Source organism: Pan troglodytes, chromosome 16, assembly GCF_028858775.2.
Source record: "Pan troglodytes isolate AG18354 chromosome 16, NHGRI_mPanTro3-v2.0_pri, whole genome shotgun sequence".
NCBI lineage: Eukaryota > Metazoa > Chordata > Mammalia > Primates > Hominidae > Pan > Pan troglodytes.
Window position 1 is genome coordinate 81,579,768 of NC_072414.2, and position 18,174 is coordinate 81,597,941.

The 18,174-nt window shown below is 49.6% G+C and overlaps 1 protein-coding gene across 2 annotated transcripts in view; it reads right to left on the reverse strand.

The window, feature by feature from the left end:
* Positions 1 to 3,048: 3,048 nt before the first annotated feature.
* Positions 3,049 to 18,174, reverse strand: part of ANPEP (alanyl aminopeptidase, membrane) — a 29,963-nt gene continuing 14,837 nt past the window's right edge. For both annotated transcript variants that reach the window (XM_016927410.4, XM_016927411.3), the window contains exons 13-21: positions 17,550 to 17,683; positions 17,384 to 17,439; positions 15,701 to 15,848; positions 11,148 to 11,239; positions 10,565 to 10,675; positions 10,273 to 10,440; positions 9,069 to 9,209; positions 8,576 to 8,657; positions 3,049 to 3,655 (exon numbers count right to left, since the gene is read on the reverse strand). In XM_016927410.4, the coding sequence (XP_016782899.1) occupies positions 3,503 to 3,655; positions 8,576 to 8,657; positions 9,069 to 9,209; positions 10,273 to 10,440; positions 10,565 to 10,675; positions 11,148 to 11,239; positions 15,701 to 15,848; positions 17,384 to 17,439; positions 17,550 to 17,683 (1,085 nt within the window). In that variant the 3' untranslated portion in view covers positions 3,049 to 3,502. The remainder of the gene's footprint in view (positions 3,656 to 8,575; positions 8,658 to 9,068; positions 9,210 to 10,272; positions 10,441 to 10,564; positions 10,676 to 11,147; positions 11,240 to 15,700; positions 15,849 to 17,383; positions 17,440 to 17,549; positions 17,684 to 18,174) is intronic.

Genomic DNA, 18,174 nt, shown 5'->3' on the forward strand with positions numbered 1-18,174 from the left:
CAAGAGGCTGAGGCAGGAAAATCGCTTGAGCCCAGGAGGTGGAGGTTGCGGTGAGCGAGATCGTGCCACTGCAAGCCTGGGCGATAGAGTGAGACTCTGTCTCCAAAAAAAAAAAAAAAAAAAAAAAACTAAAAAAGGAAAAAGAAAATGAAAGATTGCCTTAGCTATGCTGACTCCACAGTCTCGAAAGGCTGAGTCAGAGGAGCCACCAAGACTGCTGCCTACAGAGCCTCAGCACCTTCCATTCCTGCTGGACTTGAGTGCTGAGGGCAGGCAAGAGCGCTGGGCAGGGAATCAGCCGCCAGAGTTCTAGTTGGTTCCTGCTCTTTGACCTTGACCAAGGCTCTGCAGGCATTCCTCTGGCTCTGTGTATCCTCACTGCATTCCAGGATCAGCCATGGAGGTCCTGATGAGTGCCAGCATTGTACACTGCCAGGTGGCATCGTCAGAGGTGTTTGAACCAGAGCGACTCCATCTTGAATAGGGGCTAGGCAAAATGAGGCTGAGACCTGCTGGGCTGCATTCCCAGGAGGTTAGGCATTCTTAGTCACAGGATGAGACGGGAGATCGGCATAAGATACGGTCACAAAGACCTTGCTGATAAAACAGCATGCAGTAAAGAAACCAGCCAAAACCCGCCAAAACCAAGATGGTGACAAAAGTGACCTTTGGTCATCCTCACTGCTCATTATGCGCTGATTATAATACCTTAGCTGCTAACAGACACTCCCACCAGCGTATGACCGTTCACAAATGCCACAGCAATATGCAGAAGTTACCCTGTATGGTCTAAAAACGGGAGAAACCCTCAGTTCTGGGAAATCCCCACTTCTTTCCCAAAAAACTCATGAATAATCCACCCCTTGTTTAGCATCTAATCAAGAAATAAGGCTGGGTGCGGTGGCTCACACCTATAATCCCAGCACTTTGAGAGGCTGAGGTGGGCGGATCTCCTGGGGTCGAGAAACCCCATCTCTAATAAAAATACAAAATTAGCTGGGCATGGTGGTGCATGCCTGTAATCCCAGCTACTTGGGAAGCTGAGGCAGGAGAATCGCTTGAGCCCAGGAGGCGGAGGTTGTGGTGAGCCAAGATCGCACCATTGCACTCCAGCCTGGGCAACAAGAATGAAACTCCGTCTCAAAAAAAAAAGAAAAAAAAAATCAAGAAATAACTCTTAAGTTTACTCAGTTGAGCAGCCCATGCTGCTGCCCTGCCTGTGTAGTAGCCATTCTTTGATTCCTTTCCTTTCTTAATAACTTGCTTTCATTTTATGGACTTGCCCTGAATGCTTTCTTGCATGGGCTCCAAGGATCGAGACCTCTTTCCAGTAACGGCACAAGCATGGCAGTATAGACGTCACGCACTCCACCCCAGCTCCAGATGGAGAACTGGCTTCCACTTCTGTGCAGGGAGTAAAGCCAGACAGTGGTTCCAGTTCAGTTCTACTGAGTTGTGACTTCATCTCCTTGCCCTGCAGTTTCCTTATCTGGAAAGCTGACATAAAGATATTCCTTATCTCATGGTACGGTTTAGAACTAAATGAAATAATGTGCATAAACTCTTCTCCCTGGCAGGCCAGCTCTCTCCTCTGCAATGTCCAGGGATCCTAGAGCCCATTAGGAACTCAAGATGGTGAGGCTGGCCCCTCCCACAGCTGGTCCCCAGAAGGTCAAGTGCCAGCCACGGCCGCTGGGTACTGGCGACAGGAAGGGTTGGCCCAAAGTGGCTGGCGGAGCTTAATCTGGGGCGGCCCAGGGAGCCTCCTGGCTGGTGGAGGGACAGCACGCCATCATCCGGGCTGGCCTTCGCCCTTAGCTCACCCTACTCTTTGATGTGCAGATGGTGGTGGGGGATGGGGGGCTTTCCTGGCCCCAGGCCTGCCTGCTTCTCACAAGGGGGAAGAGGGCCAAGGGTGATAATAAAACCCAGCTCTCCTTATGTGTCAGGCCATTTGCTAAGTACATGTATCTCCTTCAATCCACACACCAGCCCAACAGCTCTGACACTGCCTCGTTGTGCAGATGAGACCGAGGCTTGGGCATGTGGGTCCCTTGTCTAAGAAACTGAAACCAGACCTGCTGGACTCCAGGATTCCAGCCTGCGGAGCTGGTTGTGGGTGTCTGTTGGAGGTGACTCCTAAGGACCCCTGCGGCTGTTCCCGCCTTCTCCCCCTCCCCTCAGCCTTGGATGTTCAACTGGGCCTTGCGGGGCAGAGGCTGAGGGGAGCCTGCCACAGTGGGGCTCTATTTGTCAAGAAATGCTCACCAGGGCCAAGGTGTGCGTGGAGCTGCGCTGGTCCCAGGCCTTCTCAGAGTTGGCCCTGACCATCCTCTGCCCCAGGCGATGTGGAGGGCACAGCCCCCACTTTATGAGCCTGGCAAAGCTGTCCCCACCCCATGGTTTGCCTGCTCCTCAGCCCAGCCCATCCCTGTGTGCTGCTCTAGAAAACAACCTCTTTATGCATTGGTACCCGCACCCCACTCCACCCTTCCACCACGGAAGACGGTGGGGCGTGCCCTTGGCCAGTGAAGGGTGGCACCAGGTATGGGACCCTGTGCTTGCTGCCTTCACTGCACAGACCTGTCCCGCATTGTCCCAGGTATCCCAGGTGTTCCCGTGGAGCAGGAAGAGGGGCACGGCCAGCACCCTGCACCCTTGCCTCATGTTAAGGAGGGTGCTTCCTGGAGAGCACTCCCTGCGCTCTGCCAGGGCCCCTCTCACCACTCACTGCGGGAGCACTGGGTCCACAGCTCCCCACCACCCAGCAGCTCCAGCTGCCATCAGAATAGGAATAAAAGGAGCCCTGCAAACCACCCAGCTAGCTCAGTCAATAGAGCATGAAAAGGAGCCCGGAGTCCTGCAGGCAGACATGGAGGCACAGGCGCAGGGCACCTGCAGGAAGGGCCGGCAGGCTGGGCACGTCTCCCCTCCTGTGCTCTGGGGTCCCAGACTCCACGGTGCTCCGCATGCACCCAGCTTCCCCCACCCGGCCTCCCCAGCTGCTGTATTGACCCACTCCTGCTTTAGTTTAGTAATGAGTCTCACTCATCTAGAAATCCTTTATTTACATTTTCTCTTAGAAAAAAATATACAGATCTGCTGCCCTGTTGATTCCTCAGATTTAGGGTCTTTAGGGAAAGGTGAAAGAGGGTACAGGGCGGCCCCCAGCAAGGCCGTTCATTGTCCATCGAGAGCTTCTGCTCATCTGGCCCTGGAGCTGGGCTTCCCTGAGATCAGCCCCAGGGCACTGGGCGACAGGTGCCATGCCAGGCCTAGGGCGGGATTGGCATGAGGGGCGGGGGCTGGGAGGTGCTCAGTCAGCCTGGGTCATCAGGAACTAGACTGGCTCACAGGCAGAGAGAACGTGGGCTGGAGACTTTGTCCTTGAGGGGAGGACACTGGTGCCTCGGGCTCCAGGAATGGAGGCCCTGCACCAGCCGCTGGGATGGACACATGTGGGCACCTTGCATGGGGGCCGGGTGACTTCAAGGGCTGGGGACTATTTGCTGTTTTCTGTGAACCACTGGAGCACCACCTCCTTGTTCTCCTTCACCCACTTGATGTTGGCTTTCGTCTTCTCCAGGGCTTGCTCCAGGGCCCGGGTGCCTGAGCCGAAGCCTGTTTCCTCGTTGTCCTTCTTGAACTGCTCCAGCTGCCAGAAAAAGATTCTCAGTCCGGCTGGGTCCCTAACACAGCCTTGAGGAGGAGCTCTCTCAGGCTTCTGGCTTTCCACTCCCACTTTAGAGTCCCCATGGATGGGACCACACCCTGTTCCAGGGATAGGGAGGACATCCACCTTGCTCCCGGGCAAAGTCCTTGTCATACAGAGGTTGCAAAATGACAATCCCAGGCAAAACCTGGCTCAGGGAGATTCTGGCCTTCATGTGTAATATTTTCTTATACTATCAATCCAATCAAGAGAGTAGAGAGGGGCTAATGAAGCAACCAGCCAAATCTAAAATGTGGAAATTTCTATACCACAAATGATCCAGTTGCTTCAGTAAATAAATGGGTTTTAAAAAAAAATACTCCTACAAATTAGAAGAGTTATCAGTCCTGGAGGTTCTAGCCAGGCAATCAGCCAAGAGAATGAAATGAAAGGAATCCAGAAAGGAAGAAGTAAAACTATGTGTATGACATGTTTGCATACATAAAAATTTTAAGGAATCCATTAAAAAAACTATTAGAACTAATGATTTCTGCAAGGTTGCAGGATACAAGAGCAATACACAAAAATCAATTGTATTCCTATACACTAGCAATGAAAAACCTGAAAATGAAATTAAGAAAACAATTCCATGTACGATAGCATCAACAAGAATAAAATATTTAGGAATAAATTTGACAAAATAAGTGCAAGACTGGAATGCCAAAAACTACAAAACATTTTTGAAAGAAATTAAAGAACACCTAAGTAAAAAGAAAAAAGACCCAAATAAATCTGTGTCCATGGACTGGAAGATTTAGCATCATTAAGATGGCAATAGTCCCCATATTGCTCTAGAGATTCAATCCCATCAAAATTTTAACTACTTTTTTTTTTTTTTTGCAGAAATTGATCAGTGATCCTAAAATGCATAAGAAATTGCAAGGGACCCAGAATAGCCAAAACAATATTGAAAAAGAACACAGTTGGCCAGCCTGGGCAAGATGGTGAAACCCTGTCTCTGCAGAAAAATACAGAACATTAGCCGGGCATGGTGGCATGTGCCTATAGTCCCAACTACTCAGGAAGTTGAGGTGGGGGGATCACCTGAGCCTGGGAAGTTGAGGCTGCAGTGAGCTGTGATCTCACCACTGTACTCCAGCCTGGGTGACAGAGTGAGACCCTTTCTCAAAAAAAAAAAGCAAATTGGAGGACTCACACTTCCCAATTTTAAAACTCACTACAAAACTATAGTAATCAGGACAGTATGGTGCAGGCATAAGAATGCAAATATAGATGAATGAAATAGAATTGAGAATCCAAAAACAAACCCTTATATTTACCGTCAATTGATTTTCAACAAGGTTGCCAAGACCATTCAGTGGGAGAAGAACAGTTTTTTCAACAAATGGGACTTGGACAACCAGATATCCACATGCAAAAGGAATGAAGTTGGACCCCAACCTCATATCATATACAAATATTAAGTCAAAATAGATCAAATGCCTACGTTTGAGTGAAAACATAATAAAACTCTTTTTTTTTTTTTTGAGGCAGAGTCTTGCTCTGTCACCCAGGCTAGAGTGCAGTGGTGCGATCTCAGCTCACTGCAAACTCCACCTCCCGGGTTCAAGCAATTCTCCTGCCTTAGCCTCCCGAGTAGCTGGGATTACAGGCGCCCGCCACTGGACCCAGCTAATTTTCATATTTTTTAGTAGGGACGGGGTTTCACCATCTTGGCCAGGCTGGTCTTGAACTCCTGACCTCATGATCCACCTGCCTCGGCCTCCCAAAGTGCTGGGATTACAGGCGTGAGCCACCGTGCCTAGCCAATAAAACTCTTAGAAAAAACATCGTCAGGTCTTTTGTGGGTTTGAAATTTTTTTTTGAAATAAAAAAACATAGGTATAAATCTTCATGACCTTGGGTTAGACAATAGTTTCTTAGATAGGATACATAAAGTATAAGCAACCAAAGGAAAAAAAACAGATAAATAGGATTTCATCAAGATTTAAAATTTTGGGTATCAAAAGACCTATCAAGTGAGTGAAAAGACAGTCCACAGAATGGGAGAAATACTTGCAAACCCTATCTCTGATTAAGGGTCTAATATTCAGAATATATAAAGAACTCTTACAATAAAAAGACAACCCAATTTTAAAATAGCAAAAGACTGGGCACAGTGGCACATGCCTGTAATCCAAGCTACTCAGAAGGCTGAAGTGGGAGGGTTGCATGAGCCCAGGAATTTAAGGACAACCTAGGCAACATAGTAAGACCCTCTCTCGAAAAGAAAAATAGTCAGTTTTACCCATTTCTCCAAAGATACACAAATGTGTATAAGGCCAATAAGCACATGAAATATTCAACATCATGTCATTACTCATTAGGGAGATATAACTGAAAACCATAACGATACCACTTCCTACCCACTAGATGACTATACTAAAAAAAGAGGGAAAGAGAGATAAGTGTAGACATGGAGCAATTAGAACCCTCATGTGATACACTGCTAATAGGAATGGACAATGGTACAGTTGCTTTGGAAAACATTTTGTCAGTTTCTCAAAAAGTTAAACACAGAGTAACCAAATGACCCAGCAATTCTGCTCCTAGGTGTATACCCAAGATAAATTAAAACATGTTTGTACAAAATTTGCATGTGAAGGTCCATGATATTCATCATAGCCAGAAGACTGAAACAACCCAAATGCCCATCAATGATGAGCTGAAAACAAAATGTGGTACATCCATGTAATGGAACATTATTCAGCCATAAAAAAGAATGATCCCTGCTACCATATGCATGAATCTTGAAAACATTATACTTAGTGAAAGAAGGCAGACAGACACAAAAAGGCTGTGTATATATGATTCCATTTTATGAAACATCCAGAATAGGTAATAAATCCATAGAGACAGAAAGTATATTAGTGGTTGCCAGGGGCTGAGGGGACCAGGTAGGAATAAGGAGTGACTGCTAATGAGTACAAGGTTTATTTTTGGCGTAATAAAAATGTTCTGGAATTAGACAGTAGTGATGGTTGTACCACATGGATTTTTTTGTTTGTTTGTTTGGTTTGGTTTTGGTTTTTTGAGACAGGGTCTTGCTCTGTCACCCAGGCTGGAATGCAGTGGCACCATCTCGGCTCACTGCAACCTCTGCCTTCCTGGTTCAAGCGATCCTCTCACCTCAGTCTCCCGAGTAGCTAGGACTACAGGTATGCACCACCATGCCCAGCTTATTTATTTATTTATTTATTTATTTATTTATTTAGAGATGAGATCTTATGATATTGCCCAGGCTGGTCTCAAACTCCTGGGTTCAAGGGATCCTCCTGCGTTGGCCTCCCAAAGTGCTGGGATTACAGGCATGAAGCACCCCACCCACCCTACCTTGTTAGTTTACTGAAAACCACTTAAAATGGTGAGTTTGATGGTCCATGAATTATATATCAATTTTTTTTTTTGAGACAGAATCTCACTCTGTTGCCCAAGCTGGAGTGCAGTGGCACAATCTTGGTTCACTGCAACCACCGCCTCCTGGGTTCAGGCAATTCTTCTGCCACAGCCTCCCAAGTAGCTGGGACTACAGGCACCCCCCACCACACCCAGCTAATTTTTGTATTTTTAGTAGAGACAGGGTTTCACCATGTTGGCCATGCTGGTCTGGAACTCCCGACCTCAGGTGATCCACCCACCTTAGCCTCCTAAAGTGCTGGGACTACAGGTGTGAGCCACCATGCCCAGCGAATTATATCTCAATTTTCAAAAAAGACAAACTAACTTAATCCAAGTTGACTTTGTCAAGCTTCTAATTCAAGCATATATATCAATTGTAAAAAGACCTTTTATAAACAACTTAGAAAATTTGAATATGGCTTGGGTATATGATAGTAAGAAGATAATCATTTTCCTGGGTTTGCTAAGGACAGTGTGATTATGTTTTAAGAATCCCTTTATTGCTGGGCGCAGTGGCTCACGCCTGTAATCTCAGCACTTTGGGAGACTGAGGTGGGTGGATCACTTGAGGTCAGGAGTTCGAGACCAGCCTGGCCAACATGGTGAAACCTCGTCTCTACTAAAAATACAAAAATTAGCCGGGTGTGGTGGCGCATGCCTGTAATCCCAGCTACTCGGGAAGCTGAGGCAGGAGAATTGATTGAACCCCAGAGGCAGAGGTTGCAGTGAGCTGAGATCATACCACTGCACCACTCCAGCCTGCATGACAGAGCGAGACTCAGTCTCAGAAAAAAAAAAAAAGCTGGACGCCGTGGCTCACGCCTGTAATCCCAGCACTTTGGGAGGCCGAGGCAGGCAGATCATGAGGTCAGGAGATCGAGACCATGGCGAAACCCCATCTCTACTAAAAATACAAAAAAATTAGCCAGGCGCGGTGGCGGGCACTTGTAGTCCCAGCTACTCAGGAAGCTGAGGCAAGAGAATGACGTGGACCCGGGAGGCGGAGCTTGCAGTGAGCCCAGATCGCACCACTGCACTCCAGCCTGGGTGACAGAGCAAGATTCCATCTCAAAAAAAAAAAAAAAAAAAAAAAAAAGCCTTTATTTTTCATATGACTAAATTATTTAGAGGTAAAATTACATGATGTCAGTGATTTGCTTAAAAATTGCCCGCCCGGAAAAAGTACTGGCAAAACGTTGATAATTGCTGAACCTGGGTAACGGGTACATGGAGGTTCATTATACCACTCTTCCCTTTTGTGCCTATACAAAAATCCCAAGATGAATTTTTTTAATTGAATTATCAACATTTCCAAAGTCTGGCTACTCAGCTTCCTCTGTAAATGAGGAAGGCCTGGCGGCGTGGAGCCTGTGCTCCCTCAGGGCCACGTGGGAGAAGAATGCAGTGCCCCTTTGGCCTGGGAAGGAAGTAGGCAGAGCCCAGGTCTGGGGAATGACTTCTTACCTGCTGCAGCTCATACTCGGTGGAGAATCGTCGTGTCACTCCCTGGATGAGGTTGGAGAAGGAGAACGAGCCACCACCATAACTGCAGGGAGGGAGAGAGGTGAACTGTGAGAGAGGCCGGGAACTAAGGAGGCTCATCCTCACACCTACTGGGTAGGGAGCCATGATTATACAGGAGATGAAATGACACGCCCTGGGAGACCCCATTAGGATGTGGGGGAGTCACAGCCTGAACACAGGTCTGACTGCCGAGTTCCTCACTCCCCTCTCTTCTGGAGAATACGCCCACCCGCCACGTTTTCCTTCCAAATGGGAAAAGGGACGGCCCATACCCCAGCTTGTCTTTCCATTCCTGCCCCACCCTAGCCCCCAGGCTTGGCTGATTTTTGTCCACTCCTGGGTAGTGCCCCTGGCGTGTCTTACACGCACAGGCCACCCCCCGGGGCCCCAGCCTCGGCGCTCGCTGTCCCTGACACCCATCCCACAGACTCACTCGTTAAAAAGCTTCTTCCAGTTGCTCTGGACAAAGTCCCAGACCAGACCTTGCCCGATGACGTTGTTGGTAATGCTGATGATGGTAGAGGTGGCGTCCTGCTTCCGGATTAAGTCAGGGTTCAGGGTGTAGCTCAGGTACCTAAGAGGGCCAGATGCTGTGTCAGCTACTGCTAATTCAGGTGACTCAGGAGAGAACTTGGACTGTCCCACGCACATCACCTATGCCTGCATCCTCTCAACATCCCCTCGGCCTGCCAGGGGCTGAGGGACCCCTTGGTCCTTCTTCCCTCTGTAGATGGAAAACTGAGTCACCTAAGCAGGGTCACAGGGTCACTGGCTAAGCTAGTGTCATGTCTGACATAGAAATATTTGACAATGAATCAATGAAGGAAGGAGTCCCAGCGTCCCCAGCCCTGGCACCAGGTGGGTGGTCACTCCCGTCTTTGACACTGAGGGTGGCCCTTCTTTTCTTCTTTTCTTTTCTCTTTTCTTTTCTTTTGAGATGGAGTCTTACTCTGTCGCCCAGGCTGGAGTGCAGTGGAGCGATTTGGGCTCACTGTAACCTTCGCCTGCCAGGTTCAAGTGATTCTCCTGCCTCAGCCTCCCGGGTAGCTGGGATTACAGGCATGTGCCACCATGCCTTTTTTTTTTTTTTTTTGTATTTTTAGTATTTTTAGTAGAGACGGGGTTTCTCCATGTTGGCCAGGCTGGTCTCGAACTCCTGACCTCAGGTGATCCGTCCACCTCGGTCTTCCAGAGTGCTGGGATTACAGGTATGAGCCACCACACCCTGCCCAAGGGTGGCTCTTTTTTACTGCATCCAGGTAATGGCATATGAGGCACATGGTGGGAGGTGGGGACCCTCATCCAAGGGCTTGAGGGGGTGCCCAGCTGGATGTTTGAAAAGACCCAGGTCCAGCTACACCAGAGCCTTTGACAGAAGGGAACACGAGTTGTTGTCAGGTAAAGGCTAAGAGGCCACAGCAGCTAGGAACAGAGGACATGGACCCAGACCTGAGTCCATATCTTGTCTCTATCACTTATTAAAGCTTCCGGTCTGCACCAGTTGCTTTGGAAATACTGCCTCCACCTCAACAGGTCTGTGGGGGTCACGGGAAGGATCTGGCGAGGAGTGTGGAGGCCTGCCTGGTTCTCCAGGTGGGGCGAGGGCTCTCGCAGTCCCACCGTGCCCCAGGACTCACCTGTTCAGGATCCACAACTCTTTGCTGCAGGCCAGGGCTGCTCGGAGCTTGTCAGCCTCATTGACCAGTGTGGCATTTCGGAACTGCTCCCAGGCGAAGTCCCACTCCTCCTCACCGCCCTGGGCGATAGCGTTGCAGTAGACGGTGGACCGCAGGTTGGGGTGGATCCTGGTGTGGGGTAGGGAGGTCAGGTGTGGAACAGCAGCGGGGAGGGTGGGACAGGGTTCTGCTGAGGACGGGGCTGTTGGGGGCAGATGAAGACTGGCAGAGGAGGCGCAGGGGAGACACTCACGGGTTATTATTGGGGTTCTCCATCCACTGCTTGAAAAGGCCAGAGACCATCTCCTCACACTCTGGAACTCCGTTGGAGCAGGCGGTGCTGATGGCATTAACCTCGTTGTACCTGCCCCAGGGGTGACACGCGGTTAGCACACCTGGCCAACTCCAGCCAAGATTCACCTCTTGACACACAACCCCAGGCCGGCACCCTGCCTAAGGCTCTGTGGCCTAACTGGCCCTCTGGGCCCCCCTGTATGTGGTTTGTGCCTTGGGCCTGAGGTTCCTTGGTCCCCAAAGCAGCCCCATGACCCAGAAGGGCAGGAACAGGCTCCAGCCCCAGTTTCAACACCTAGAAACTGTATAACCTCAAGCCAGTGGGGTGAGCTAGAGTTTCAGTTTGGGTCTTTGTATAAAGAGGTCCGAGGGGCCCTCAGGCCACATGGAGCCTCAGGGCAGGACCTCCCTGCTCCTGGGTGGGGGTCTCTCCCTGCCTGGTGCCCCTGCATTGAGAGCTGCGGCAGAGAACACTGCCAGGATGTTGCTCTTGACAACCCGGGGTGCCCAGGACTTCCAAACCCATGAGAGCTCCCACTCACTGGTCCATCAGGTTTTCTGGGATCTCCCTCCAGTTGTTGGTATTATTTCTGAAGTGAATGAAGAGGGGTGTGACCTGCTTCTTCAGGTAGTTCTGGGGAAAAGAAAACATGAATCGCATCAAAGACTCATGCCTGACCTGCCTGGAGCCCCACGGAGCCTCTGATGTTGGGGGGCAGGCGCTGGCAGAGACGTCAGAGGTCAGGGCCTCACCTGAGGCCAAACAGTGCTCAAAGGGGCCCATAGAAGTCTAGAGTTCAAATAACTGAGCTGAGTTTCTTTCTGCTTAAAGCCTTAGTCAGTTGCAATATTCTTTGTCTACGGGTCGCCATTTCTTAACATAAAATGTTGGGTTTTCCCTACACAATCATAAATATTCCATGACTTGCTGGGCACAGTGGCTTACACTTGTAATCCCAGCACTTTGAGAGGCTGAGGCGGGTGGATCACCTGAGTCCAGGAGCTCGAGACCAGCCTGGGCAACATGGTGAAACCACGTCTCCACTAAAAACACACAAAAGTTAGCCGAGTGTGGTGGTGCACACCTGTAATCCCAGCTACTTGGGAGGCCGAGGCAGGAGAATCACTTAAACCCGGGAGGCGGAGGTTACAGTGAGCTGTGATCACACCACTGCACTCCAGCCTGGGTAACAGAGCGAGACTCCATCTCAAAAAAAAAAAAAAAAAAAAAAAAAAATTCCATGACTTATTGTGGGGAATTTAGGAAACACAGAGAAGCATATGCAGAAAATAAAACGCACCCAGGAGCTCACCAAAACTACAGTTTCCACATTGATACATTTACACCTTCTTTTTTCTATACTTTTTTCTTTTTTACTTAGCATATTCTGCACATGGCTTTTTTCTCCTAACATTGTAGTGTAAGCCCCACCCCATGCTAGTAAAATCCTTTGTGGACTCTGGTTTGACATGGCAGGTTGATTTCTGTGCCCACCTGGATCCACGTCCAAATGTAGAAGGAATAAACCCCCAATAACAAAGAACAGGAGAGGCAACAGCGGATGCAAGGTCAATATAGTTTAGGCAGCTGGGATGCGCAGAAAGGGAGATGTACCAGGCTTGGCAGAGTGGGAGAATTTGCAATTGAGAATCTGCAGAAGGGGAGACAGAAGCAAGGCAACTTGCTGTGACAAGACTCAGAATTAAAGGGACAAGGCCAGGTATGGGGGCACATGCCTGTAATCCCAGCACTTTGGGAGGCTGAGGCGGGCGGATCACCTGAGGTCAGGAGTTTGATACCAGCCTGGCCAACGTGGTGAAACCCCAAAGCTACTAAAAATACAAAAATTAGCCAGGCATGGTGGCGGGCGCCTGTAATCCCAGCTACTCAGGAGGCTGAGGCAGGAGAATCGCTTGAATCCGGGAGGTAGAGGTTGAAGTGAGCCAAGATCGGGCCACTGCGCTCCAGCCTGGGTGACAGAGTGGGATTCTGTCTCAAAAATAAATAAATAAATAAAAATAAATAAAAAAATTAAAGGGACAAGTCAGCAAGGGACAGAGGGGAGGTGAGGACTGCAAACAGGAAGATGAAGTCAAAGTCTACAGAAGGAGTCATTCAACCCCCAAGTCCCCACTTCCCTCCTTGTAGAGGGCAGCACCCCTCACCACCCCCATGAGAGAGATTGAACCAGGGGTCTCAGAAAGTGGGGTCACCAGACCACAGTGGGAGGGTTGCTGGATTGCAAAGAGGGTCAGAGGTGAAAGTTTCCATACTGAAAGGTGGCACCCCAGTTCCCTTCCCTCCTGTGTCCCGGAATGGGAGTACTACCAGCCTCATTGCACAAGACAGAGGCTCACTCTCTGGAAAAACTGCCTGGTCTCGAGAGAACAAACCCATGGACTAATTTTTGAGGGTCCTCAGTGAAGAGTTACTTGGCCACCCAGTCACCTCGCAATGAGATCCCCCGGACAACACGCTCCACCTTCCCATGGAGCTTCCACTTGCATTTTGTTTGTATCTGTCTCAAATCCAAAGGGGTGGCTCAGCCTCCAACTTGAAAAGAGGCCAAAACAAACACAAAACTCAAGAGGAAACGAGTCAATGGAAAAAAAAAAAAAAAAGGAAAACTTCATAAGAGCCTGTAATAAATATCCTCTGAGAGTGAAGAGAAGATATTGCATAGGATGCTGGAATCAGAAAGAACACTTGGAAATTTACAAATATGACAGAAGAAATGAAAACAATTTCTAGGTGAGGTGGTGTGCAAAGCTGAGGGAACCTCCCAGGGGGCAGAACAAAAAGTCAGCAAGCTGGAAAACAGAAGAGAAAAAGAAAACTAGAGGATGAAAGCAAGAGAAATAAGCTGGATTACAGGGGTTCCAGAAAGAGATAACTGGAAAAAATGAAGGGAATAAAGTTTAAAGAAGCAATACAAAATCTTCCAACACTAGATGATGTGAATGCCAGTCCTGATTGGAAAAGGTAGATGGAGACGAGGCCCAAACCAAGGCCCACCAGGACCGAGAGAAGCTCCCAAAGTTTCCAGAAGGGAGGAAAACTGGTCACATTCAAATAACTGGAGATAAGAATGGCTCTGGGCATCTCATCAGCAACATGACAGGCCTGACATCAGTGGAGCAAGACCTTAAACATTCAGAGAAATAATTTCCCACCTTGAAACTTCTAAACTCAGCTGAACGCTCAATCCAGTGTGAGAGTGGAATAAAGACATTTCAGATGATCCACCCCAGAAAAGCCACCTCTCATGAACCCTTTCTCAAAAACTCCTGGAAGATGTATTCCCCTGTGAGAGGGGAAAAAATCGAAGAATCCATGGGATGCAGGAAACACAGTAGAGGGAGGCACCTCCAAGCATGGGAGCTGTGTGGCAGCTCTGGAAGAGAGCAGGCAGAATAGGACTCCAGGAGGAGTCCAGTCTCAAAACTGGGCTGGGCACAGTGGCTCACGCCTGTAATCATTAACACTTTGGGAGGACAAGGAGGGAGGATTGCTTGAAGCCAGGTGTTCCAGACCATCCTGGCCAATACAGAAAGATCCCATCTCTACAAAAGATGCATCTCTACAAAAGAGCATGGTGGTGCACATCTGAGGTCCCAGCTACTGGAGAGACTGAGGCAGGAGGATCCCTTGAGCCTAGGTATTTGAGGCTGCAGTGAAGCGTGATTGTACCACTGCACTCCAGCTTGGGCAAGAGAGTGAAACCTTGTCTCTAAACAAACAAACAAACAAAAACTTGACCTATTGTGTGACATTTGTAACTGTGTACAAAAAAGGAAACATAAACATAGTGCTCTACATGGCTCAGCAGAGAATACTATTTAGATAATCACAATAAAGCAAATGCCTAACACTGATTTGACTAAATATTATGATTTAACTACATTAGGAGGATGGGGAATGTGGGGAAAGCAGTAAGAGGGTTGAAACTTCATTTACCAAAATATCTCATTTACCATAATGGATATTAATAGATAATTGAACTTTTTTTTTTTCTTTTTTTTTTGAGATGGAGTCTTGCTCTGTTGCCCAGGCTGGAGTGCAGTAGTACCATCTTGGCTCACTGCAAGCTCCACCTCCCAGGTTCATGCCATTCTCCTGCCTCAGCCTCCCGAGTAGCTGGGACTACAGGTGCCCGCCACCATGCCTGGCTAATTTTTTGATTTTTTTTTTTTTTTTAGTAGAGACGAGGTTTCACCGTGTTAGCCAGGATGGTCTCGATCTGCTGACCTCGTGATCCGCCTGCCTCGGCCTCCCAAAGTGCTGGGATTACAGGCATGAGCCCCACTGCACCCGGCCTGATAATTGAACATTTTTTAATGAAAAAAGATCTCTTCAAGCATGATTTAATGACTACATATCACACCCTGAAATGGACATTCTACAGTTTAACCAATCTTCAACCTTTAGACATTTAAGTATTTGTGTTTTGTTTGCTTTTTGTCTTTTATAAACTGCTGCCGTGAGCATCCTATGGATGTAGCTTATTCATCCAGAATAAGCTTGAGTTTCCTTTTGGTCTCCCAAGCGGGAGCCTCAGCCCTCAAATAGGCCCCTATGCTCAGCCTTAAGATACCCCAAAGCAGCCAATACCCACATCTCTCTCATAGCGCAGGTGGGCTGGCCGGGCAGGTAGAGGCCTGCCCATCTGACAGAGAAGTTAACTGGGTCTGAGAAAGGGTTGCCCAAGGCCACACAGCTGGCAAAAGACAGGTCTTCTGGCCCTCAGCATGGTGGCCTTTTCTGTGCCTTCTGAAAGCATTAATTCCCCATATTTCAAATCAACCAACGTTGCTGAAGTCTCCGCGACCTTTATTTTTTTGCCCCACGCAGCCTCCTCACTCACCTCCTCAGTGCCTGCTCACTCACCTCGATGTCCCTCCGGCTCGCTCTTTCACCTGCGTGCTCTCAGGAGAGAACCTGACAAGGCAATCTTTCTTTTTTTTTGGTTTTTTGTTTTGCTTTTGAAGGTTCCCTGACCAGGAGTCCAATAGGCAATAGTCTATTAACTTCTAATAGTGCACTTTCAGGCACTGGGGCGAACTGGTTCTTGAACCCTACCGTGCACCTCCGTACCTTCATGGGGCCATAGACCTCAGAGCGGTCAAACATGAGCTTGAAGTAGCTCAGGCTGCTCAGGGCGGCCTCCCAGGGCATGTACTCTCTCTCTTCAATCAGGAAGAGGGTGTTGTTCAGCGCCAGAGTGACAGGGACCTTATGGGCACTGGGAATAAACAGAGGGGCCCAAGTAAAGCACCTCCACCCAGCCCAGCCACAGCCTGGGAACCCCAACCCAGGCCCTCAAAGATGCTCCACACCCCTAGGCCCCCTGTATCCACTCCTGGAGCCGGAGGTCCCAGATTCCCAACTGAGCCAGCTCAGGCATTTGCCATGGAAAAAAAGCTACATGGCTGCTGGGTGGTGCCACAAACAAGGCCCCACCCTCACCCATTGGCAGTCCCACTCCTTTGCTTATTATCCCCATTTTACAGATGAGGAAACTGAGGCTCAGAGAAGTGAACTGACTTGCCCAAGGTCACACACCTCACGAGAGACAGAGCTGAGATTTAAAAGGGCAGGAAGCCCATATTCTTAACTCTGACCACCTCTTCTGACTTTCTGGGCACTCTAGGCCTTTCTTCCTCCTCTTCCCCCTGCCTTCTGTACACATTTAGCTCACAAATGTCCTTGTCTGCGGGTGACATCACTCATGTCCAAGAGCTTAGAGTACCTCACCCCAAACAGAGCAGGTGCTCAATAAGTACGTGTTTATCCATACTGCATCCCTCCTGCCCTGTCCAGCCCAGATTTTTGGCACTTAGGACAGTGGCCCGGCACAGTCAGCCTTCAGGAAAAGCTTGGTGCAGCTGGGCACGGTGGCTCACACCTATAATCCCAGCTCTTTGGGATGCCAAGGCAGGTGGATCACCTGAGGTCAGGAGTTTGAGGCCAGCCTGGTCAACATGGTGAAACCCCATCTGTACTAAAAATGCAAAAATCAGCTGGGCATGGTGGCACATGCCTGTAATCCCAGCTACTCAGGAGGCCGAGAAGGGAGAATCACTTGAATCTAGGAGGCAGAGGTCGTAGTGAGCCAAGATCACGCCACTGCACTCCAGCCCGGGTAACAGAGCAAGACTCCATCTCAAAAAAAAAAAAGCGGGGGGGCATGGCCAGGCGCCATGGCTCATGCCTGTAATCTCAGCACTTTGGGAAGCCGAGGCGGGTGGATCACAAGGTCAGGAGTGCAAGACCAGCCTGACCAACATGGTGAAACCCCGTCTGTACTAAAAATACAAAAATTAGCTGGGCATGGTGGTGCACACCTGTAATCCCAGCTACTCGGGAGGCTGAGGCAGAGAATCGCTTGAACCTGGGAGGTGGAGGCTGCAGTGAGCTGAGATCGCGCCACTGTACTCCAACCTGGGCAACAGAGCGAGACTCCGTCTCAAAACAAACAAACAAACAAAAACAAAAACAAAAAGCTTGGTGCTGTGGAGTAGAGGATGGCTTTGGAGTTGGACAAACCTCTGTCTGGCTGTCATGAACTACTGTGTGACTTCGGGCAAGGTGTCACATTCTTCATCTGTGAAATGGGTGTGTGGGGACCCAGGGAGGGACGTCCAGGGAGCACAGGAGCTCAGGGCACAGCACGTGGCATACGGGAAGGGCAGCAGGAGGAGCAGGGGCCCTCATTGTGGACTCAGACTTGCTGAAGTCACGAGCTTCTGCAGCTGAGCCAGGAAGCGGAGCACTCACCTGGCCAGGTTGAAGGCGTCATTAATGATCTGTGCCCGATTGATGACAGGGATGGCCTAGAATGCGAAGCACAGCATGTGACCACGGGTTGGCTGTGGGTGGCAGGCCTTGCAGTCTGGTGCCTGTCCTGGGGCAGGGGGCAGGGCGAGGGGTGGCAGACACCCACCGAGTGGTCTGTCTGCAGCTGAGTCTGAATCTTCCTCCAGTTCTCTTCGTCATAGTTCACCTGGTAATAGCCCGTCACATTGAGGTTCAGCAGGACCCACTCATTGCCTGATGTGCTGAAGAGATTGTTCTGGGCTGTGGAGAGGGACAAGACCTGGGCAGGGCTACTCAGAGGCCATGGGCTGACCCCTGGACCTCTTGCAAGAGCAGCTGCCCCCGCAGCCTGGTACCACCTCACCCTCAAGCTGCTGGGGTGACGCTAAGGGTGGGGAAAGAAGGGATGAAGAACTGGGCTTCCAGTGGCTTCACAGACCATAAACCCATGAGGATGACATGCCACCCCAAACCTCAGAACCTGCCCTGCCTCCCTAGGCTCTGCACAGCCAGGCCAGCTGCCAGGCCGCTCACACTCAGCAACCCAGGCTGTTCCTCCTCCTTGCCCTCCTCCACACTCCATCACACCTGTCACCCAAGTGGGAACCACAGGCAGCTCCTCCTCTCCCTTCCCCTCCCATTCACCCAGACCCCCAGTGCTGCTGTCTCTTTCTGGGGCTTAGTGCCCCTTCCTCCCTGTGGGTCCCCCTCCTCCCTCACTCCTCCCATACTTTGTTTCAGCAGCCAGAGGT